The sequence below is a fragment of the Hyperolius riggenbachi genome, chromosome 4 (assembly GCF_040937935.1).
Source record: "Hyperolius riggenbachi isolate aHypRig1 chromosome 4, aHypRig1.pri, whole genome shotgun sequence".
Classification (NCBI taxonomy): Eukaryota; Metazoa; Chordata; class Amphibia; order Anura; family Hyperoliidae; genus Hyperolius; species Hyperolius riggenbachi.
Genome location: NC_090649.1, coordinates 263,278,201 through 263,302,393, shown reverse-complemented (window position 1 = coordinate 263,302,393; position 24,193 = coordinate 263,278,201). Strand labels below are relative to the sequence as shown.

Genomic DNA, 24,193 nt, shown 5'->3' with positions numbered 1-24,193 from the left:
ACACTGGCATGCTTTCCACTGACCACCTTTGCAGTCTAAAAAAACGGTGCCAGTATTCAGAAGACTTTCTGAATCTGTCACCATGATCTCCAGTAATGTAATCATGTACTGTAGTTGTTTGGTCCCAGAGTATCCTGTTCAAGAAGGTAGAGGTTGACTTCCCCATTCCAGTGTGTAGCGGTTTACTGCACTCCACTACACACACATTCTCTCCAAAACGTGGAAGACGGAGTTCCACCATGTTGCACTGTGCATCATCATCCTGTGTAGGAGCATGTGGTGCTGCTGAAGTTTGGACAAGTGAGATGGGAAGCACTGGGAGCTGCTGGTGACCCAAATGCCCTCTGCAATACCTAATTTAAATCTGGGTAAGTGAGCAAGAACCTCCAAATCATGAGGTTGAGGGATGGGTGTGTCAAATAAGGCATATGTGTAAAGTTGTCAATATTTAGTGAGAATTTTGGAGTGGTCGTCTGACTCCACACTACCTGCTGATCGTTTGTTTGAGGGTGTCAACCATCTCTAGACCTAATCCTGGAAAGCAGGACATCACCATCTGCAGCCATGCCATGCTAAGTGGCACAAATGCCATGCTTCCTACAAATGCCACCACAAGGATGTGGAAGCCCACCTTCAGAAGCCAATGGAAAACCATGGTTTGGCCAATAGACTTGGATGGAAGCTCCAATGTGACATCATTACTGGAATTATTTATCAGCCATTGCGAGAGGGGCTGAAACATGTAGTAGTGAAGATAGGTCATAAAGTAAACCTAGAGTGAAATAAACTGATAACAGATAAACAAGCGTATCTATACTGTTAATCCCAAATAAGACTTTACTGGAATCCCATTGTCATGTTGAAATCTTAAAGGTTACAAATCTAGGTTTAAAGTTTTGACTGCCTCATGTGAATTATGATGGTAATTTTAATATTTATTCAGCTTCCATACACACAAATCTTGAAATATTGAACTGTTTATCAGCCTCACAGCAGTTTCTTGACCTCGGATTTGTTATCAGAGAGAGTTAAACTACAGTCAGACTGCAGTCCAACTGCAGAAGAGGAGCTGTGATTTACAGCCCTGGATTCTTAACACTGAGAGTGAGAGAAAAGTAGGATTTGGACTGTACATGTACAGGTGTTCATCTCATCATTTTACATTTCACTTCAGGGTTATAGATGATTAAATTAGCTGATCTGTTGCTTCCTGTGTACATGGCTTAATCTACTACCGAATTGCATTGGCGTCTGAAATCGGCAATTATTGGCCTTTAACAAACATCACTACTTTTCTTTGTCCCAAAGCAAAATGCCTGGACTGCAGGCATTATTCACTACACATGAACATGTATATACTGTTGTGTATACTGTATGTCATAATACAGAAGTTAACAAAATACTTTTGATTGTTGCTCTCTTTACAACCCAATAACCTCTGCACATTGAATGTTCATGTATTTATTCAGCAAAAAGGTATTTGCAGTTACATATAATAAAGCAGAAAAAACGAATCAGCAGCAGTTTGCAGAGCACAGTAGCAAATGCCAAGGACAAAGTCATGTGTCCTTTCACCTGGGATAGTTCTTTCAGCACATTCTAGTAGCATTGAGCATTTGTTGCCTTCATTTCTTTCTATTCACTTCCTGGATCTCTTTAAGTTGTTATCTGGAGTAAACAAAAGTTGCATAGTCAGAAACCATAGAATCAAAGTATCTTTTAAAGTATATTTTAAAGTACCCTCAAAGCTCTTATCTACCTATATGTTCTCCACGCCCATTGCCCAACTCAGGTGCCCAAAGCAGGTAAAAAGGGCACACACGGCAGGTAGGTAAAGGGTGCCGCAAAGAGCACAATGTTATTGCAGCTCCCACAATACAATAAGGGCACACAATATTTTATAACGGCAAGTCTCAATACAGAAATCATATAGTGGAAGTCTCAATATGAAAATCATAGGGAAATTCATATAACAGCAATAGGAAGTCTAAATACAAAAACCACATAGTGGAAGCCTCGCGTACATGTGTACATGCAAATAGGGCTCTGGGGAAATTTGGGCGCCCAAACGCCAAACCCAATAGTAGAATATCTGTAAATTCAGGATATTCTACTATTACAGTGAAAATGATGATAGTAAAATATCGGTATTAAATACCAATATTTTACTACAGCAATACCTAAACCTATTCTTTTCACATTGAACCCTCCCAACTAGTGATGCCTAACCTTCAGGGTTGCTCTCAGAATTCACGAATTCTAATTTACCCGTGATCACGGGTAGATTTTCATGATTGCCAAATTTGAATTCGAATAGCGATACTGCTCCCGAATTCAAAGTCGAATGTACCCAAATAGTGCCTCTCGAATTCGTCCGTGATCACGGGTGTTAACCTGTGATCATGAATTTGGCTTCAGTATCCAGGGGATGACGTCATTGGGCCAACCAGAAGGCCCCCAGCCAAGGCACTAGCAACCAATTAGAGGAGGGGAGCCTGGCCCTCCCCTCCTCTATATAAGGCGGCAGCCATGTTGCGGAACCCATCCTTTGCATGTGACTGAGCGGTACTGAGAGCATCTCCAGTGCTGCTGCGTGTCTAGCAAGTGCTTTCCTACTGTAAAACAGAGTGTTTTACATCCTACACACATCCTAAACTCATATATTATATTGCTGTATAGTTAGATAGTGATTTGATTGTTATAGTTCAGTCAGCTAGTGTAGTGTTTTATACTGTATACTGTGCTAGGCTAGTGTTAGGTCTGTGTGCAGGCTAGGCCTGCTAGCCTAGGTAGCCTTAGCCTACTACTAGCTTAGGTAGGTTAGGGATTACAGTTAGTTGTGTACTAGTTTACTTAATTTCTACTGTTAGTCTGTAAGTTTATTAGCTTCAGTACTGTGTTAGTTACTGTACAGAGGGCAGCATCTGATGTGATCTGTCACTGCCTGTCATCTCTGCCTGACCCTATTGATTGCATCCGTGTGTGACAGAGTTTGATTGTCACTTTAGGTCACACGAGTTAGTTATCGACTACTAGTCTACTACACTACTACTACTAGGGATTATAGTTAGTTGTTATTTACCTACGTACTAGTTTACTTAATTTCTACTGTTGATAGTCTGTGCGTTTATTAGCTTCAGTACTGTGTTAGTTGCTTTACAGAAGACAGCATCTGTTGTGATCTGTGACTGCTTGTCATCCCTGCCTGACCCTATTGATTGTGTCCGTGTGTGACAGACTTTGATTGTCACTTTCGGTCACAGGATTTAGTTATCGACTACTGTATACTACACTAATAGTACTACTAGTATTTAAAAAAAAATCTTTTTTTTTTTTTTTGGGTCACTCACCCACCAACCCAGACTATTAAAGTGTACAGCCATTCCCGCCCTATATATATATATATATATATATATATATATATATATATATATATATATATATATATATATATATATATATATATATATATATATATATTGTTTTTCTTGTTGTATTTGTATATTGTACAATGACTGGCAGAGGTAGAGGCACAACCAGGAGAGGCAGCGCCATTGCTGCAGCCACTGCCAGCACCAGCAGGTCTGTGACTGGTCCGCCGCCAGCCACTGACTGCAGAGTAGTGGAGGAGGGAGCAGAGGTGCAGCAGCAGCGTGTTGCACCCATCTTTGCCTTGGGTCGTCGTTCCTGGCCCATTGCGGAGAGTCAGGCTCATGCTGTGGTGGAAATGATGGCGGAGCAGCAAGCCACCATTTCCAGCCAGACCTCCAGTGCCAGTGAGACCAGTGCCACCACCAGCACTCCGGGTCTGCAGCAGCGCAGCTGCCCTCCACCACCGCTTGAGGTAACGTCGACCCCAGCGGCCAGCCTGCCCTCAATGAGTGCTCTTTACACCAGGGACCGTGAGCGTTTTGAGGGATGTGGTTGCCCAGTTCGAGGAGGAGATGTTGGGGGAATGCAAGGAGGAGGAGGAGGAGTTTGAGGTGGAGGAGGTTGTTGTTGGCGGCGCACAACAAGTGGAATTTCAGGAGGAGGAGGAGAGGCCTGATGTAGGGGATGTTGTGACAGAGGAGTTGGTTGAGGGCTCAGAGGAGGTTTGGGGATGATGATGATGAGTTGCTGGATCGTCCCTAGGTGCCACCACCAGCACAGTTGAGTGAAGGCAGTACATCATCGGAGGAGGAGGCATCTCTGGCACAGAGGCGTGGCAGCAGCATGGCGGCCAGCACAGGGCGTGGAAGGCAGGAGCCACAGCCTGCTGCTTCAGCCGCTACCACCACCACCCGCACCAAAGCTCCTCCCCCCACAAAAAAAACAGCCCTCCAAAGGCAAAAAAACTCCTCAGCCCTCAAGCGGGAAGGGCAAGTTGAAATTCCCAGTCTGGCAGTACTTCACTGTGTGCGCTGACGACAAGACCCGTGCCATTTGCCACAGTTGCGGTGCCAGGTTGAGCAGAGGTTGGGTACCTCGTGCCTGCAGACCCACTTGGAGACCAAACATTTTGAGGACTACAATGACTTTCTGAAGCTGAAGGACAGTGGCGCAGGCAGTGGTCAGAGCCAGACAGCCACCGCACAGACTTCAGCAGCAGCAGCATCCCACCCTCCTGCTCATCCAGCATCAGCAGCAGGAGCACAGAAAGTCACTGCTCCCCCCACCCCCCCCTTCCCCAGGCAGCCAGTCCTCAGTGGCCTCATCTGCTCCCTCCACAGTGGCTTCCTCATCCTCGCGTGCAGGCAAACACCACCAGACCCTGCTCAGTGAGTCCTTTCCCGGTGTGACCAAGGTTCTGCCTGCCACAAACAGGCGCATCCGGGTGCTGAACGGGTTGCTTGCCCGGGCCATGTGCTCCCAGTTCCTGCCATACTCCTTTGTGCAGGAGGGGAGTGACATGAGAATGCTTCTGCAGTATGGGATCCCGGAGTGGCAAATCCCCAGCCGCCACTACTTCTCCCGCATGGCGATCCCAGCACTGCACCGGTTTGCTATGGCGAACGTGGACCTCTCGCTCGATCACACCCTTAGTGAGGGAATCCACATCACCATGAACTCCTGGAGCAGCTGTTTTGGGACAGACCGCTACCTGTCCTTCATCGCTCACTGGTTCAGCCTGGTGGAATGCACCAGCGAGGAAGCAGCAGGTCCATCCTCTGGTGCATCAGCAGCAGCAACGGCAACAGTTGTCCACTATGTGGTGCCACCATGCGGGGTCAGGGGAGAAGCAGCAGCTACCGCCGCCAAGTGACCCCACATCAACAGCAGCGATAAGGCCCGCCACTGGCAAGCGCTGCTGGAGATGAGAAGCCTGGGGAAGAACAGTCTCACGGCAGCCAACGTGCTCCACTACCTGAGGGAGCAGGAGAAGACGTGGCTGACCCCCAGAGGCCTCAGAGTCGGATTGATGGTGTCTGACAATGCGGTAAACCTGCTGGCTGCCATCAGCAGGGGACACTTGACCCACGTTCCCTGCTTGGCCCATGCCATGTCCTCAACCTGGTGGTGCAGAAGTTCCTGCGCACCTACCAGGGGATGGAGGATCTGTTGGAAGCAGCTCAGAAAATTGTTCGCAGTTTCTGCCGCTCAGCCGCTGCCACAGCAATCCTGGCCGACATTGAGCAGCGCTAGGGCCTGCCACAATACCGGCTAGGTATCCATGTGCTAACTCGCTGGAATTCCACCGTGGCGATGTTGGAGGGGCTGGTTGAGCAGAGGAGGGCTATCCACCGCTACATCGTTGAGGCCACTGTAGCCGATACCACCAAACTCCAGCTCATCTCCAACGCACAGTGGGGGCAGATGCAGTAGGTCTGCTTGGTGTTGGCTCCCTTCCTGCAGGGAACTAACCTGGTGAGCGAGGAACGGGCATCCCTCTGTCAGTGGGTGTTTGTTTGCTGGACAGGGCACTATGTGATTTGATGGATGTGGGAGAGGATGCCCTGAAGCAGCTGGAACAGCAGTCGCCTGTGCAGTCCACTTCTGCGCAGGAATTTGAGTTGCTGGAGGAGGAGGAGGAGGAGTTGGAGGTGCTGGATGTTGCTGTTGAGGGGGAACAGCGGAGTGCAGCAGCAGTGGTCAGAGGGTGGAGAGAGGAGGAAGAGGCTCAGGGGCCAGAGGAGGAGGAGGACAGCGAATTTGTGGCCACTGACCCTCCCTGACCGCCCTGTTCACCATGGCAGGGCACATGCTGCGGTGCCTGTGCACAGACCCCAGGGTTAAGCAGATGCAAGCTTGGTAGGATGCCTGCATCAGCATGATTCTGGACCCACGGCTGAGGGGGAAGGTGGCTAAGTTCCTGCCTGCTGGAGACTGTGAGCAGCTAACAAGGAAGTTGCAGGAGATCCTTGTTCGGCAATTGGAGGGAGCCTTCCCCCAGCCTTCCATCCCCTCTGTCCCTGTCCAGCCAGCACAGCAGCCTGGCCTGAAGCCAGCAACAGCATCAGGTGCCTGGGAGACATGCTGTCCTTGACAAAGGCACTCTACCTGATGGTAGAGCAGTCGAGAGAGGAGGTGCCTGCAGCAGCATTCTCCTCTCAAAGTCACAGCCAGCGCCTGACCCAGATGGTGGACGACTACATGGGGTCCTTCAGCGGGCTTGACACCGGCAAGGAGCCCGTGGACCCCTTGGAGTACTGGGTCGAGCGCTTGGAGATGTAGAGTGAGCTGGCGCAGTACGCCCTGGAAGTCCTGTCTTGCCCCCCTTCCAGCGTGCTGTCAGAAAGGTGCTTCAGTGCTGCCAATGGCGTGGTCACGGAGAAGCGCTCTCTTCTGTCCACAGAGTCCGTGGACAGACTCACATTTTTGAAGATCAACTAGGCCTGGATTGAAGGCACGTTCCAGGCACCTGTTGTCAGTGACAGGAGGACATGAGGTGACTGGGAATTATTTTTACAGAACATCAACCTTCAGTCCCCTGCAAATTTGGCCTGGTTTTTCTTTAGGTGCTGTGGTACCACCGCTAGGTACCATGGCCTAGGCTGCCTGCTGCCATGTATGTCCTTCTGCTGCTGCATTAAACCTCCTGTCTGTTTATCCACCACCACCACCAGGGTCCACTCCATTATGCGCTGCTGCCACTAGCTATTTAACACACCCTCAAAATAGCTACTATTTCTGTTCTTGTGTAAAAAAAAATATTCTGAGGTGTCTGGGTTGCAAACGGTGCTGTCCCAGTTGTGTATTGGACACAATGTGGGCTTTATGACTGCTGTCCGGAATCTCCTGCTGTATGATGTTTATTACAGCCGTGGTACCAACGTTATGTGCCACAGCCTACTACATTGCCTGCTCCCACATGTCACTCCTCCTCCTCCTGCTGCTGTATTTAACCTCCTGCTGTCTGTGTTCCCACCGTAGAGGTCCACAAAATTATGTGCTGCTGCCATGCACCACTAGCTATTACGCCACTACAATAGCTAAATTTTTTTGTAAGAAAAAAAAATACTGAGGTGTCTGGGTTGAAAACTGTCCTGTCCCAGTTGTAGTTTAGTATTACAGCCATGGTACCAACGCTAGGTACCATGGCCCTTTACACTGCCTGCTGCCACACGTCACTCTTCCTCCTCCTCTGAAAACTGTGCTGTCCCAGTTGTGTATTGGACACAATGTGGGCTTGACGACTGTGGTCTGGAACCTCTTGCTGTATGGTGTTTATTACAGCCATGGTACCAACGCTAAGTGCCACGGCCTACTACATTGCCTGCTGCCACATGTCACTCCTCCTCCTCCTTCTCCTGCTGCTGTATTTAAAGCGGAATATAACCCAGAATTTTTTTTAGTAAAACAGCATTCAAAGGGTTACATCACAGGGCTGACTCTTTCTTCTGCAGGGAGAACCCGCATCCGAACTGCTGTTAAGCTTATCTTGTGTACACATTCTTTACTTGATACATTTATGTAAACATTTTCTGGCTGTGTAGGACTTCAGCTGATGAGTCCTGGGGTGAAACACAGGTCATAAATCACTGGTGGCTGCATTCACAACAGAATTACAACAGTTATGAATAAAATGCACCAGCAGCTTTAAAAATAAATTAACTGATCTTTGGGAAGTTAAAATGTCTAAATTAATAATAATAGTTGTGCACAAAAGCAAATATGATAATTGTATGGGTTATAAAAAGTAGGAAAACACATTTTTGTTTAAAATTTTGTCAGAGTTTTAAACTGCTTTAACCTCCTGCTGTCTGTGTTCCCACCGCCAGGGTCCACAGAATTATGCACTGCTGCCATGCGCCACTAGCTATTACACCACTACAATAACTACATTAATTTTTTGTAAAAAAAAAAAAATACTGAGGTGTCTGGGTTGAAAACTGTGCTGTCCCAGTTGTGTATTGGATACAATGTGGGCTTCAAGACTGCTGTCCGGAACCTCCTGCTTTTGGTGTTTATTATTACAGCTGTGGTACCAACGCTAGGTACCATGGCCCTTTGCACTGCCTGCTGCCACACATCACTCCTCCTCCTCCTGCACTGTATTTAACCTCCTGCGGTCTGTGTTCCCACCACCAGGGTCCACAGAATTATGCGATGCTGCCATGCGCCACTAGCTATTACGCCACTACAATAGCTACATTTTTTGTAAAAAAACAAAAACAAAACTGAGGTGTCTGGGTTGAAAACTGTGCTGCCCCAGTTGTGTATTGGACACAATGTGGGCTTCACGACTGCTGTCCGGAACCTCCTGCTGTATGGTGTTTATTATTACAGCCGTGGTACCAATGCTAGGTACCATGGCCTGTTACATTGCCTGCTGCCACACGTCACTCCTCCTCCTGCTGCTGCATTTAACCTCCTGCTGTCTGTGTTCCCGCCGCCAGGGTCCGCAGAATTATGCGCTGCTGCCATGCACCACTAGCTATTAATACGGTGCAAATTTAGCTATGCTGTTGAAGAACAAATTTTACAACAGTTGAGTTCTGTAAGGGAAAAAACATTAAGTTGGGTACAAGAGGAAGAATATGAACACAAAAAAAAATAAAGATGGTGGTGAAGAAGAAGAAGAACCAGGTGAAGAAGAAGAAGAAGAACCAGGTGAAGAAGAAGAGAAAGAACCAGGTGAAGAAGAAGAGGAAGAACTAGATGAAGAAGAAGAAGAAGAAGAAGAACCAGGTGAAGAAGAAGAAGAAGAACCAGGTGAAGAAGAAGAACCAGGTGAAGAAGAAGAAGAAGAACCAGGTGAAGAAGAAGAAGAACCAGGTGAAGAAGAAGAAGAAGAACCAGGCGAAGAAGAACCAGATGATGATGATGAAGAAGAACCAGATGCTGAAGAAGAACCAGATGATGATGAAGAAGAAAAAGAACCAGATGATGATGATGAAGAAGAAAAAGAACCAGATGATGATGAAGGAGAAAAAGAAGAAGAAGAAGACAAAGAAGAACCAGGTGAAGAAGAAGATGAAAAACCAAGTGAGGATGACCCAGAAGAAGAACCAGGTGAAAAAGAAGAAGAAGAAGAGCCAGGTGCCAGTGAAGAAGATGATGGTGATGAGAAAGAAGATGGTAAAACAGAAAAAGAAGACGGCGAAGAAAAAGATGTAGAGAAGAAAAAGAAGAAGGTGAAGACGGTGAAGAAGAATAAACAAGGAATGCAGAAAAAAAGTTTTCCATCATTTTTTTTTAATTACACCTATTTAATTGTGATTTCCCTTTAAAGAGACTCTGTAACAAATTGTTTATCTTTATTTCTTCTATGCTATAAGTTCCTATGCCTTTTCTAATGTGGTCTGGCTTACTGCAGCTTTTCCTAATTGCACAGTAGCTGTGTTATCTCTGTTATATGATCTAATCTTCTCTCTATAGTCGGCACAGTCAGGCTGAGGCAGTCAGACTGGAATGTGCAGGGCTGCTTGTGATTAGCTAGAAGCTGTACACACCCCCTGCAGGCTCTGTGTGACTAACACACTCTGCTTAGCTGAGCCTATTAGAAGCTGGTTAGTTTGTTTGTAAACACTGCCTAAAACTGGCAATTACAAGCCAGGTTTGCAGCAGAGAATGGCAGAAACAGCACAGAGGGGACCAGGAGCACATAATGAATAGAATGGTATGCTTTTTATTGTAAGAATTTCAGAGTACAGATTCTCTTTAACAAAAATAGCTTTAAGGCCATGCGAATTCGTAATCACGAAATCGTGGTAATACCCGAATTCAATTACCGATCATGTCTCGAATTCGAATCAAATTCTACTGGTCATGATCACGGCCGAACCCGAATTTGACCCGGACCCGAATTCAAATGTACTCGAATCGAATGTGGGTACATTCGAGCATCACTGCTAATCTTAACCACCCTATGCCTAAGCTTAACCACACACCCTTCCACACTTAATCTTAACTACCCACCCCCCACGCCTCACTTTAACCACCCCAATGCCTGACCTTAAACCCCCACGCTTAACCACCCACCTCTACACCTAACCTTAACCCCCCATGCCTACACTTAACCACCCACCATGCCTATCCTTATTCCCCCAACCTTAACTGTTCCCCACACCGCCAGTCGGCACAGGGAAAGAAAAAAAATTTCCCCTCAATGCTAGCATTACAATTGGTCCTATGGCAGCACACAAACTTCCTCCACTAGCGGGTGGCCAAATTTACCTGTAATGCCTCCAATCACATCTTGGTGGTGGGAGGGTTAAGGGTTAGGCACCACCAGGGGGGTAAGGGTTAGACATTGGTAAAGGGAAGGTTAAGGGTTAGGCATTGGTAGAGGGAGGGTTCTCTGTTAGAGTAGGGTTAGGTTAGGTCATAGTAAAATATCGGTAAAGATTACTAATATTTTAATATCGGAATTAAGTAGTAGAATATATTATATTATAATCATTATATGAATGATAACCAGAAAATCACTGTACAAGCGCAAGTGTGAATGAATGAAAAATTGCAATCGCTAGGTGATTCCAATGGCATTTTGTGACTGCAACTGTGAACTGACTCTTAACTATAGTCTTCTTTAGCACAGCAATGTCACTCAAACTGCTCCATTTTTTTTCAACCAGCTGGTGGGCTCCCCCACTGACTGCCTCACTCAGCTTCATCCCAATGAGATGGGGTCTGAGTACAAGTTCAGCCATCATTCCCCTCCAAAGTCCTAAATGTAAGGGGTGGTAATTGGTAGCTCTGCCATGATCCCTACTAGAAGTCAATGCACATCTACCTGCGGAAGAGAAAAGATTGACCAGCAACATTGTGAGTCCTGTGATTTTACTACAAAAGTGAACAATTATGTTATTTTTTGTTTTAATTTTTAAATAAATCCAAATATAATTATATTGCATTGCTGGAGGTGGGAAGACGGTTTAATGCAGTCACACTTACTTTATATTAGCTGCTGTCCTTTACGCTCCACGGTCTGGGATACACTTCCACTGCAACTCATCTGCAAGCTAGTTGCTGCCTTACTCTGGAGGAAAAAAGCCTCCACTGCTGTGGCAAGTCTGCTATCTTCACCCTCAATAAGTTTCCTGAAACAAAACACAAGACATAGTGAGATCTTCAAAGTGTATATGTCCTGCAAAGCATGAAGGTTAAAAGTGAAGGTGAAACAAAACCAGAAGGAAGAAGTTATCCAAGTTAAAAGTAACTGCAAGTTTATTAGATGTAAATTTGTATGATGCCACTGGTGAGGCTTCAAACAAAGCTTCTAGTCCATCCACACCTGATGGACCAGATAGACGTTGATGCCATCCATGTTACAATTAACTGCAAGTTTACTAGATGTAAATTTGTATGATGCCACAAGTGAGGCTTCAAACAAAGCTTCTAGTCTATGCACACCTGATGGACCAGATACACGTTGATGCCAGGCTAAATAACATCACAGTATTGTCACAGCATTGGCACCAAAGCCAGGGTTATTTCAAACTTGGCCAAGCAGAGCTCAGTGCTGTGTGCTCTTCACAGCCGCCATATGTCTCCACATCTTTTGCCTATCATTCACGTCAATATTTTCAATCTGTCTGTCCATTCTGTGTTTTCAGTCGCGTCAGCCAGTCTGCTTACCAGTCCACAGCCTGTCAGACAGTCTGCAACATTATTTCAGTCTGCAGCCTATCAGTCTGCTGTGCAAGTCCACAGTCAGTCCTCTCAGTCCACTCCTGGCAGTCCACTCTTCACTCTGACTGCTCAATTCACTCTACCAGTCCAGTCCACAGTCTGTCCTGTCAGTTTCATAGAAATCGTTCTGTCCTCCTGTTCTTTCTTACTGGGGTTGGACAATTCCAGGGGTTGTAACCTGGTGGCTACTAGGCAGGTCTTGTGGGATGCTCTGGTGAACAACAACAAAAGCAAAACATTTGTAAAGACATGTTCTCCACACCCAAGAAGAGCCCATGCCTCCCAACAGTTTCAGGATCAACAAGTCCCTGACAAAATCAATACCAAACACTTGAGAGCTGCAGCCACTACGGGCATGCTCAGTAGGCTTGGTAGGCCACTGGAGCATAAGCAAGACTTCTCCAAGGACACCTTACTGAAAAGGTAACTGGCTTGTGTCCCTGTAAAAACAAGCAATTTGATTGTATGAGTGTGCATCGGTATTCTGTTAGCCTGTTCTCAGGGCTCTTTCACACCAGAGCCTATTTGCTGCATTTTAACGCAAAGTCGAAACTTTGCGTTAACCAAGGTAAAATGAAAGTCCATAGACTTTCATTTTACCTTTCACACCCTACGCTGCATTTCAATGCATTGCAGTACGATGATCCCTGGGGCTTTTAATCGTCGGGTTAATTAATTACTACCGCCGCTGATTGTGTCGCACCACTACATCCCAATGACAAGTTGTAGGGCATATAATGCATGGAGGAGAACGGCTCTGGCACACGTTCTAGATGTGAAAGAGCCCTCAGCTGGCTGGTACATAGATTATGGTCCGGAATGCTGGAAAATCTATGTCCAGGGTGAGACTATGAGAGGTGTGAAAGGGAACTGGGGTTTGTAACAGTGAAGCTCCAGAGTACTCAGCAAAAATCTGTTATTATCTCAATCATTTTTCTTGCTAGACTTCTGATAAACAATGCTATTTTTCAGCCCAGCTGCCGCCCTCCAAACAATAAGGAGGAAATAAAGCACTTCAAACAAAAGGTAGCGATACTCCAGATTGCACAGAGTTGAAGTGGCCATACACTTATCGACTTTCTCATTGCTATCTTGCAGATTTGAAAGGCCTGATCAAATCTTCTAGAAATCAATGCCGCAAACAATGTTAAATCAATCAATTTTCATCTGGAATTGATCAAATTGATAGTGTCAGATGGAAGATATTGCTTGATGGGCAGAGGGTCCAGAGCATGGTGTTAGTGACTAGAGATGGCACAAAACTTGCGAACTTCCGCAAACCGCAATAGACTTCAATGGGGAGGCGAACTTTGAAGACTAGAAACATTTACGATGGCCAGAAAAGTGACGGAAAAGATGTTTCAAGGGGTCTAACACCTGGAGGGGGGCATGGCGGAGTGGGATACACGCCAAAAGTCCTCGGGAAAAATCAGGATTTGACGCACAGCAGCGTTTTAAGGGCAGAAATTACATTGCATGCTAAATTGGAGGCCTAAAGTGCTTTGAAACATCTTGCATGTGTATACATAAATCAGGGAGTGTAATTAGTGTACTGCTTCACACTGACACACCAAACTCACTGTGTAACGCACCGCAAACAGCTGTTTGTGTAGTGACGTCCGTGCTGGGCTACTGTGCACCAAGGCCAGAGTGCAGGTGATGGCGGCTTTCCAGCCCATATGGTTGCCGGGCTGAGGTAGCTCAGTGACAGAACAACAGTGACTGTCCAGCTGATCTAATTTGGTCTGTCCACAATGAAGCAACGACCTTATTATCTTGGGTGTGCCCCCCCTCCCGGGTGTGCCCCCCTCCCCTCCGAGACACTCATATAGCCGGCGATCATTGCTTCATTGTGATACGCAAGCCCCTTCACTGCGGCACGGTAACGATCACAAAGGGGAATTGACACATGTACATGCCTTCTGTTTTGTTGTTGCAGCTGCAGTGCAGCCAGAAAAATTAGGCAGGCATGTACATGCACCAGAAAAAATTGTTATTGGTTCTGTTAGTGGCCGCTGCTAGACGCGGCCTTAAAAATTCAGGAATCCGCCTCGAGTTTTGGGAGTTGATGGGACGTGCCTTCTTTTGGGCACTGTACTTTGGTCTAGGGTCACACAAAATCATGTCAGCATGACCTCAAACAGACCTGCAGGGTGGCCTGCCTCTGGGTCTGCCCCTGCCTCTGCCTGTTTTGTCCATATCGGGGGGGGGGATGAAGTGAAAGGTATGCACGGACTTGACTAATACAATGTGCAGTCACACAGGTGCAGTGAGAGGTATACAGTGACTGGTATTACAACTGTGCAGTTGTCACACACACAGGTACCGTGAACAGGTGCAGTGACTAGTATATAACACTGCGTGTGGTCACGTAGGTAGGTGCACTGCGCACAGGTATGCAGTGATTGGTATTACACCTGTGCAGCTGTCACACACACAGGTACCGTGAACAGGTGCAGTGACTGGGGGTATATATTACTGCTTGCAGTCACGTAGGTGCACTGAACAGGTTACAGCAGCCAGGAACGCATTGCAGTGATTGGTATTACAAATGTGCTGCTGTCACACACACAGGTACCGTGAACAGGTGCAGTGACTGGTGGTATATAACACTGTGTGCGCTCACATAGGTAGGTGCACTCAACAGGTTACAGGTATGCAGTGATTAGTATTACAAATGTGCAGCTATCAAACACACAGGTACCGTGAACAGGTGCAGTGACTGGTGGTATGTAACACTGCGTGCGCTCACGTAGGTAGGTGCACTCTACAGGTTACAGGTATGCAGTGATTAGTATTACAAATGTGAAGCTGTCCCACACACAGGTAGTCACTGAATGTGCTGGGCCTGGCAATGGCACAGTAGGAATTACCACCAAGGGGTCAAAGGTCAGCTGCGACTGACTGACAGGGCTGTATATAATGCAAGTGGGCCACAAAAAAAAAATAGATCACAAGAACAAGATTAGCTTTCAAAAGAGCTATTGAGATGTGCTTTTTTTTAGCAATAAGAATCAGCAAGGAGCAAGCTAACAAGCCTACAAGAGCCTAACTAAGCTTTCCCTATGTCTCTCTCTCTGCAGCAGCTCTCCCTTCTCTAATTACTGCAGGCACACGAATGAGTGAAATGCCTGAGCTGCCTGCCTTTTATAAGGGGGGGGGGGGGGGGGGCTCCAGGAGGGAGTGTAGCCTGATTGGCTACAATGTGCCTGCTGACTGTGATGTAGAGGGTCAAAGTTGACCCTAATGATGTAGTATAGGGGGCGGAACGAACTTCCCAAAAAGTTTGCGGTTCTCCACGAACGCGAACCACAGAAGTTCGCCAGTTCGCGTTCGCTGGAGAACCGTTCGGGTCATCTCTATTAGTGACATACGATTTCGGGACAATCTGTGTGCAGTGTTGGCAGTAGAGCTTACACTCACCTGTCTATCGGCATGCTTCTCTCCATAGCCACTGGAGCTCCTGTGTCCCATCACAAATGCTAGGAGCCAAACCCTAGATTTCATGCTGAAATCTATTGAAAATCTGTGTACAGTGTGTGGAAGGATTTGATCATATAGATACATATAGATCTATCTGCTGGCCACAATGAGCAGTGTATGGCCATAACAGCATAAATAATATTCTCATAAACTAGAGTTGCTCTTCAAAATGTTACCCAACCCTAAATAATCAACCTAAATAATGCATGACCCTGACCTTATGATTCAAACTAAAACCTAACCTCCTTTTATCTTATCCACTTAGAGGTGTGCAAGAACTCATGAGGAAGCATGTGAGCATTCTGATCAGGTAACAGATTTGTAAGGTTCTGATTTGCTGGTCATGATCATGTGTCATTTTAGTTTACTGTGTAGAGCAGCGGTCCTCAAACTAAGGCCCGCCGGCCGTATGTGGCCCCCTGAGGCTTTTTTACCCCCCCCCCCATGCAAAATGTATTACTTAGAAATGCGGTCAGCTACATCTTTAAATATTGGTGGTCTGCATATGGAATAGCCGTGCTGGCACCACCCATCCACATGGAAGCCAGAAAGCAGTAATTTGCTGGTTTCCAATCAAATTCCACATGGGGTGACACTGCTGTCCAAATGGACTGCAGATTGTCACCTGGGCATGCTTCACTGTCTGGCCCGCAAAGACTTCTGCATGATTGTATGTATACTCCGGCCCCCCAGCAGTCTGAAGTATATAGACCCGGCCCTCGAGCCAAAACGTTTGGGGACCCCTGGTGTAGAGTATAGTAGGAAATAGTCACAGCAAGTTGGAGCCCTAGGCTCGTACACATGTCCAATGAATCCGCCCGTTTGTTGTCTCATTTTGGTCTGTTGGATGACAATTTAGACAAGTGACTAGGGATGATCGGAAAGAGCAAATTCTGTTCCACCGGAATTGCGGAATTCCGCCAGCACTAAATTCCGCCGCCATTACATTTCCGCGGAATTTTGCAGATTTCCACTGAATTCCGCATTCCGGCAGGAAGAATTAAAGTTACCACAAATGAAACCTTGTTTTTGCTAAATGGTAGCCCATGGGACCTAGTGGCTGTTCCACTGGTCTCTGGTCTTTTTTTTTGCAGCAGCAGCAGCAGCAGGAGGTGTTGCTTACGCCATTGGACCTAACGGTGGTCCCATGGCGGTCATTTTGGCACCGCAGGAGGTGTCGCTTACGCCATGGGACCCAGCGGTGGTCCCATGGCGGTCGTTTTGGCACCGCAGGAGGTGTCGCTTATGCCATGGGACCTAGCGGTGGTCCCATGGTGGTGGTTTTGGCGCCGCCGGAGGTGTCGCGTAAGCTTTGGGACCTATACAAAATGGTTGGGATAGGTGAGATAGCTAGGGAGTTGGTTGCTAACATAGGATTGATTGTTTTTTGTTAAGACTGTAATTGGTGCTGAAATAATTCTGATTTTCATGCAGAAATCCGTTTGGGTGGTTTTTGTAAACCTCTGATTGGTGCAGAAATTCCTATTTTCATGAAGAAGTCCTGTTGTTCTCACTTTAAGCTTCTTCTAGGGGCTTCCTTGTGATTGGCTTACAAAAATCCGCATTCCGCCGGAATTACGCATCGTTCCGCGGAATTTCCGCTATAGCGCTATGGAAATTCCTTTCCGTTGCGACAGAACGGAATCACCAAATTCCGTCTGGAATCGTGGAAAAATGTATTCCGCGGTACGCAGGGAGCATCCCTACAAGTGACTAATAACAGGCGGTTTGCCTGATCAATCCGGCGAATAAACTAACAGGACTGTTGGGCTGATATCGTGCAGTTGGCCACGTGTGTACAACGTTGTTTGAGCGTGACAGGTGTGGTGCAGTATAACAGTGTATGACACCCCAACAAATTGCATGCAGCGCATTACTGCAAAGTACATGTGTTAACAGTGACAGTGAAGCATAATTTTCATTTACTGTATTATGCTTCACTGTATGCGGTGCAATGTGCGGATAATGTACGGTGTCAATTTTCAATTCTGTTCCATTGTGTTCCTGCAGTCAGTTACACTGTGAATGTAACCTTAGTTTTTGTAAGTTAGTTGTGTTATTGTAGTTGTTCATAATAACAAGCCAATGTTATAGGCCATCATTTCCCATTTTACAGCAACTAAGCTTCTACATCACGAATATGTATAAGGATGAATACGGTATAGATTGTGCAAATCTGACCTGTAAGTCGCAATCTCAATTTCCAGAGCCATTTTAACACTCAACAGATCTTGATATTCACGTAAGTGTAAGGCAATTTTCCCCTTCAGTGACTTCAGGTCTTCTTCTAATTTCCTTATTGCCTCCTGAAAGAATAAGGTGAAAAGTTCTGGGTATGATTAATCCTGATGTTATCAAAGCCCCTGGAAGTGATGTCACACATTCACCCACCTGCAGCTCTTCTATTTCCAGCCTGTTCTTCTCCTGAACTTCTTTCAGCTGTGTTTCTAGTGCTGCGTTCTTATTCTTAAGTGATTCATACTCCGCTTCTTTGCCTTTGAGCTATAGTACAGTAAGAGAATTCCATACTGATTCCTTAGTTCATACAATATCACTATCTAAACTCACTCCTTTAGTGATTTCTAACAAGTGACACATTCAATAGACAATAGAATTTACATATAACAGTTTGTACTTCTGTAATATAGGCTAAATAAATTCCAGCCCAGTCTCACCATACAAGAAAATTCCTAGCACTTTTTTTTTTACCTATAATTATTTTATGACTGTTAAATGGGCCTATGACATTTTCTAACAGTGCTGAAAATAATTCTTTCTCAGTGGATGTCAAAATGTTGATAACATTTTGTTTTGCTCCTAACAAATGACATAGTTCTCAATGGTCCCTTATTCAGAGGAACAGTCCCTCTTTTGTAAGCAAATCTCTCTATGCTCCTTTAATGCCCATCATATACAGTATGTTACCCTTTATAAGGTATCTTAGATCTTTATTTTTTCCTTTAGTCCAGTTTTAAAGCGATCCCTGATTTGAAATATAAGAAATGTGGATAGTCCAATGTAATTTTGCAAGTGTTCTTAGGGAAACTAGATTTCCCATCTGGCAAGCAGGCTCATGCTGAGGACTGCTGAGATTTATCTATTTTTTTACTTTTACAGCTACCGTAGTTCACAGTGGTCAGTTGTGTTGCAGAATAATTCTGCGTGTCCTGGCCAACCTAGCCACATGCAAATTGTATGCAGCTGGGAACTATGCAAATCCAATTTGATTGGCCAATGCTCAGAATTTTTTTTTAAAAAGTACCTCATTGACCCTCATTGACCCTCTCTATTTATGTCTATCTGACCACATTGAAATGCTTCTGACTAGAGAAGATACACTATTGGAGAGAAGTCCATTCTCATTTACTCCAACCACATCACCATCAAGTCTACTCACATAGTACAATTACTGCAGCTGCAGCTTGTCCCCGTCCAATTCTTTCCCAGTATTTTTGCCACCTATTTCTGCCGCCATCCAACCCATCTTACTTTGTTCATTGTGCCACCCATTTAATAACTTGTCTTCTCTTCTGTTAATTATCTACGTATTTGTGTTTGCAGCACTGTAGTGTTATACAGTATAACTGTTATATAACTGTTGGCATGGTATAGTCTACTCTTTAGGAGATGGACTTTTTCTAGAAAAGGGTGGAGCTGTTACATTCTGAAGGGAATAATATATTTTTGCACTCTAGAAGGGGCATTTTTGTAACTAACAGTTGTAATAATGAGAACCCATCTAAAGAATAACTCCAACTCTAATTTCAAAATGGTAAGAAGTCGATGTATCGTTCCTTGGACGTATATCAGAAATGCCTGGCCTACTTAATGGGAAAATTTCTCTGACAGTGCTGCACTGATATGCTGATATCTCTGGTTTTTATCCTCACAAATTATGCCGGAAATAAATACCATTGAGTACAACCTTTTATATCACTATGCAGCTCATTCCAGACAGCAGACGGAGCTGTGAGGAACACAGCATGTCAAAAGTGGGCGGAGTGTGCACTGGTGTGAAAAACACCAAGTCTATCCATTTCCGCTAGTCATTAAACAGTATAAATATTAGATAAATAGCACATAGGATCATGACAAATTATAGACTAGAAACCCACCTGCTTCAGCACCTCAGCCCTGATGTGGCCTATGCAGTAATGCCCTTCAGCCGATCCATTTTGAAAAAAATTTCTAATTGGTGAACAATTTAGACAGGACCACCAAACCAATGTACACACAAGTAAGGATTTCTGCATTGTTTGTGTTTTCATTACCTTTCTAGATAGAACTACAATGTGATATTGTCAGATACTATGTGGCTAAACTAAACAGCAGGTGTGAACTGTCCAAACTATTTCATGACCCAGAGGAGGCAGTTACTGCCTGTGCTGCAAAAGAGGGAGCAGAGGGAGGGGGTGGGTGGGGTCAGGTAATAGCTTACCAAAGAACCACTAGCACCCAAGTTACCTGCTTCTGCCTGTAGTATAGAAGCCCTAACAGCTTCTGAGTATGCATACCAAGATCAAATCACAGAGTGCCATTTTTTCATATTTCTTTGTAGCTAAATAGTAAAATACAGGGCTAAGTTATTTGACTTAGGCTGTATACACACATCCAATTCTGACTGGCCAATCATTGTCAAATTTTACTTCTTCCATATAGTATATGCCTAGTACACACAATAAAATTTTCTGTTAGATTTTTCTGTTAGATTTTCTGTTAGATTGTTTTCTGCAGAGACTGGTCATTATCTCTGGTGCATTGTCTTCTGGTTAGCTCCTGCTGAGTAGATCAATGAATTGCTAAGCAGATAGATGGTTAGATAGATAATTTCCAACATGTTAGAAGTTATCTATCTGACAGGTAAATCTAACAGAAAATTGTTTGGTGTGTACTTAGCATCTGAGCTTACCTACACAACATAGAGTTCAAAATCTGTTCCGTTGGCCCTCATGCTACATAGAGATTGTAAACTTGGCCAGTGACCAGCCAATCAAAATTGGATGTGTGTGTATGCAACTAAGTGCACAGGAATATAAGATAACGATTGCCAGATGAAGCCATTTTAGCAGGATGATCTGAGCTTGAAAGCATTGGAGCAACTTGCTCACCATAGGTTCCCCTTACATAATCAAGTGCACAATTAGTGTGAGGTTAGTGCATTATCCTTGATACTGCCTTATGTAGGAACACTGGTGATGATGAATAAAGGCAGTGGGCCCATCCTTTATAGAATATGTACTTTGTCTGTTATTGAATGCTTTTCAGGTCATATCCATAAATGTGAACAGTATTATGGTAATTATGACATAAAGCGACAACCCTCCTTAGATTCTGCATAAACCATATCTGATCTATTAGCAGTCCAGACCCCCTCAGCCTCTTCAGTAGTAGCAGAGGGAACGGTCAGAAAATCCCTATGCTAGTGCAATCACAGCAAAGGCTCCACATGAAGTGACATAAGAGCTCCGAGGCCTTTGCAGCCCCACTTACGCTTCTCTTGCAGTTTGCCATGTCTCCTCGGTAATGTCTCACGTTTTCCGCATGCTTTGTAGAAGCCTGATTGAAGTCAACAAACTTGCTTTTGTACCACTCGTCCATCTCCTGGGGGGGAAGGAAGCAGAAGATATGAGCAAGGGGGATGGAGACATGTAGTGTCAGGTCTCCAGAAAGAAGAGTTCATTAAGGTCTCATGAACACCAAACTCCTTAATTAACCACCTTGCAGCAAAGCCAGTCTACAAAACCAGGACACCCTGAAGCACTGAACTTTACATTCAGGAGTCAAGTTTCTCTCGAATTGGAGGGGTTAATACGCCTAGCTAGGACTTCTGCGCGTTAGTATATGGGAATTGTCAGAGATGTCCATTGGCTACGGTTTGATTTAACATGTACAAAGAAAAACAATCTTGTATTGGGCAGAAATATTTGTTAAGTAGAATCTGACATCGTGCTCCATATTTCTCCCCCCGACCGGGATGAACTCTAATTTTAACCTGCAGGTTCTTGGCTGCAATTCCTTCATATTCTGTCTGGATGTCCCTCAGAGCAGTAGCGAAGTCTGGAATGGAGAAAGCCAAATCACAGGAGGCGATCACATTGTAGATCTGCTTCATCAGTTCCTCTATTTCCTGCAATGACAGAGAGGAGAGGCGCAGAGTGAGCGCAGTCACAGCACTACACAATGGCAGTGTGCAGTAGGATGATCAGTGGTAGTAATACCTCGCCATGCACCCTCTGTAAGAAGGCGATCTCTGCTGCCAAGTGCTCCAGCTGCTTTTCCAGGGCAATGCGTCCTGCAGTGGCAGCATCCACATCCTATGGAGAAAGAACTCACACATTTTATCCCGCACACCAATCTAGACACAGTGCTGGCCCATATGCAATTCACTTTCTTTCCTGAGTTTTCACCTAGGAGATCATTCTTTCACCTTCTATTAGAATAACTTTTCAGGACTTTGCAATTTAAAAAGTACCAAAAAGTAGGTGGAAAAGTACTGTTCAAACCATTTTAAGTATGTTCTTGCTTGCTGGTGATTTAAAAGGCTTTTTATTGATAAGTTTGGAAATAACACTTAGGAGAAAACTCAGGAGAAAAAGTTAATTGCATATAGTGTATTATTATCAATGTTACATTGCATTCGGTCCCAAGATCATTACCATACACCTGTTTAAATATGAATCTTAACGCAAAGAGCGTCAGATTTAATTGGTACATAGTCATGAATAATAGCAATGAGCAATAAATCTTGTAACGTGCAAATTTCCACTGTCCCAAGAAGGGAAAGAAATCGAGCCAATCAAAGATAGCTACTGCTGATCAATGCAAGGGGCGTCTAGTTAATTAAACTATTTGATAGGCTGTAAATAATCCCTTAGTTTAAATATACCTGATAGAATTTTTGCTCATGGGGAAGTGGTACTAACAGAGAGATGCCCCATCCCCTGCACAAATCACCAGATTTCTGCAATTTTAATGTCGCACGCAGCAACTTAACAAAGAATTGTGTAATAATGTGACCGACGCAGACCAGCTATAACATCAATAAGTGGTAGCTTGTAGGGGTCCTAATCGTCAAACCTACATCTACTGCATTTAACTGCTGGCGTTTCCTTTTTAATAAAGGCGGTATATATATTCTGTAGCGAATCATACGACACTCATATATACATGATAGTGTGAGTCCATTATTCGTATTTAAAATGACTGAAGGCTAAAAGTTAACTACGAAATTTATAAAAGTCTGGTAACATTCCAACATGAATGGAATCTGGACATTGTGTATGGAAACGTGTAGGCGGCAAATCTAGTAAGATATCAGCACTGCAGACAACGCCGGAGAGTTTTATAATTGAGGTTATATACCCAGAACAAAGTTCATCCCAAAGCCTTAGGGCCTGTTCAAACAGAAAAGGGAAATGTGTATCCTATGACTGAGTGAAAACGCAGACATACTAGACTAGTACAAGCAACAATGCCCATTTATAAAGTGCTCTACCGCTATCCTTGGTGCTGAAATCTTTAGCTACAACAATACACACAGAATAGGGTGGAATACACAAAGAATACAGGACATCGAATACATTTACATCTAAGATAAGACTTCTTCAGCCTAGCCCGCCATATACTTTCGGCCAGATAGAAATATATTCTTAAAAAAAAATAATTCAACCCATAATCTACAGAAAACCTAGCGCTGCATATATCTATCTACTATTTTACTATAACAATGTTATGTTTATGCTACAAATATACCTTAACAACCTAAAAATAATCTGATTTTATCACTCTCTAAACTGGATTCAGATTTCCCACTGGTCAATTTTATTTTTGAGTTCAGTTTTTAAGACATTTTCTTGAAATGATGCATTAATTAAAGGGTTGTATTGAATAGCGATGGTGTGCAAGAGATAGCCGAATAACCCTACACAATACAGATTGTAACTGCACTATTTATGGCAGCCATAGATACTCGATATTACATTCCACATTAAAAATCACTTAGGATCGCAGTGATTCTCATCCATTCTTTGTGACTTGATTGGATCTTAAAAAAACGTACATTTAACCTGTCTTTGCATATTATCTTATGCCTAGATGTTAAAAAATTGTTGAGATAGTAACCAATCACACAGAGTGCACCCACCCTGTAGGGTTGTCATTAGTATTTTTCCTGCCAAGCTAAACAGTACAAGAGCACATTATTTTATAAGCTGAGAAGAGCCATGCGTTCTTTTGATGATACATGTGTGTACAGAACATCGGGGGAAATACGGCCACTAGTGTGCATGTTCCACTCAAACGATGGTTGTGCACAAAATAGGGCTGCTTGTTTCAGCATGACAGGATCAAATAAAATTAGAGGAAACTGGAGCAGTTACTCAGAGCAGCCATTTATTCAGATAGTTATTAAAAATGATCTGAGATAATTTGCTATTGAAAGAAAAAATATTTTGATTGGTTGCCCTTGGCAACTGCTTCCCTTTTGATCCCCCTGTCTCTGCACTGGTTTAGGTAAAGCAATTATGCCAACTACAGCATAGGCTACAGAAAGCTCTTCTGTGGCTATTGTTGTGTTTAAACGTTTGTCGAATCAATGATCATCATAGCCGCCCGCCAGGAAGCCAGTGTTTGTCTACAGTACAGAAATGAGTGC

General features: G+C 44.5%; 1 protein-coding gene across 1 annotated transcript in view; it reads right to left on the bottom strand.

Moving 5' to 3' along the window:
* Positions 1 to 1,445: 1,445 nt before the first annotated feature.
* The window catches only part of LOC137503760 (desmin-like), a 45,356-nt gene continuing 22,608 nt past the window's right edge, over positions 1,446 to 24,193 (bottom strand). Inside the window, exons 5-11 of the mRNA XM_068231221.1 lie at positions 21,759 to 21,854; positions 21,533 to 21,667; positions 21,031 to 21,141; positions 17,932 to 18,042; positions 17,722 to 17,846; positions 11,320 to 11,465; positions 1,446 to 1,668 (exon numbers count right to left, since the gene is read on the bottom strand). Coding sequence (XP_068087322.1) covers positions 11,321 to 11,465; positions 17,722 to 17,846; positions 17,932 to 18,042; positions 21,031 to 21,141; positions 21,533 to 21,667; positions 21,759 to 21,854 — 723 coding nt within the window. The 3' untranslated portion in view covers positions 1,446 to 1,668; position 11,320. The remainder of the gene's footprint in view (positions 1,669 to 11,319; positions 11,466 to 17,721; positions 17,847 to 17,931; positions 18,043 to 21,030; positions 21,142 to 21,532; positions 21,668 to 21,758; positions 21,855 to 24,193) is intronic.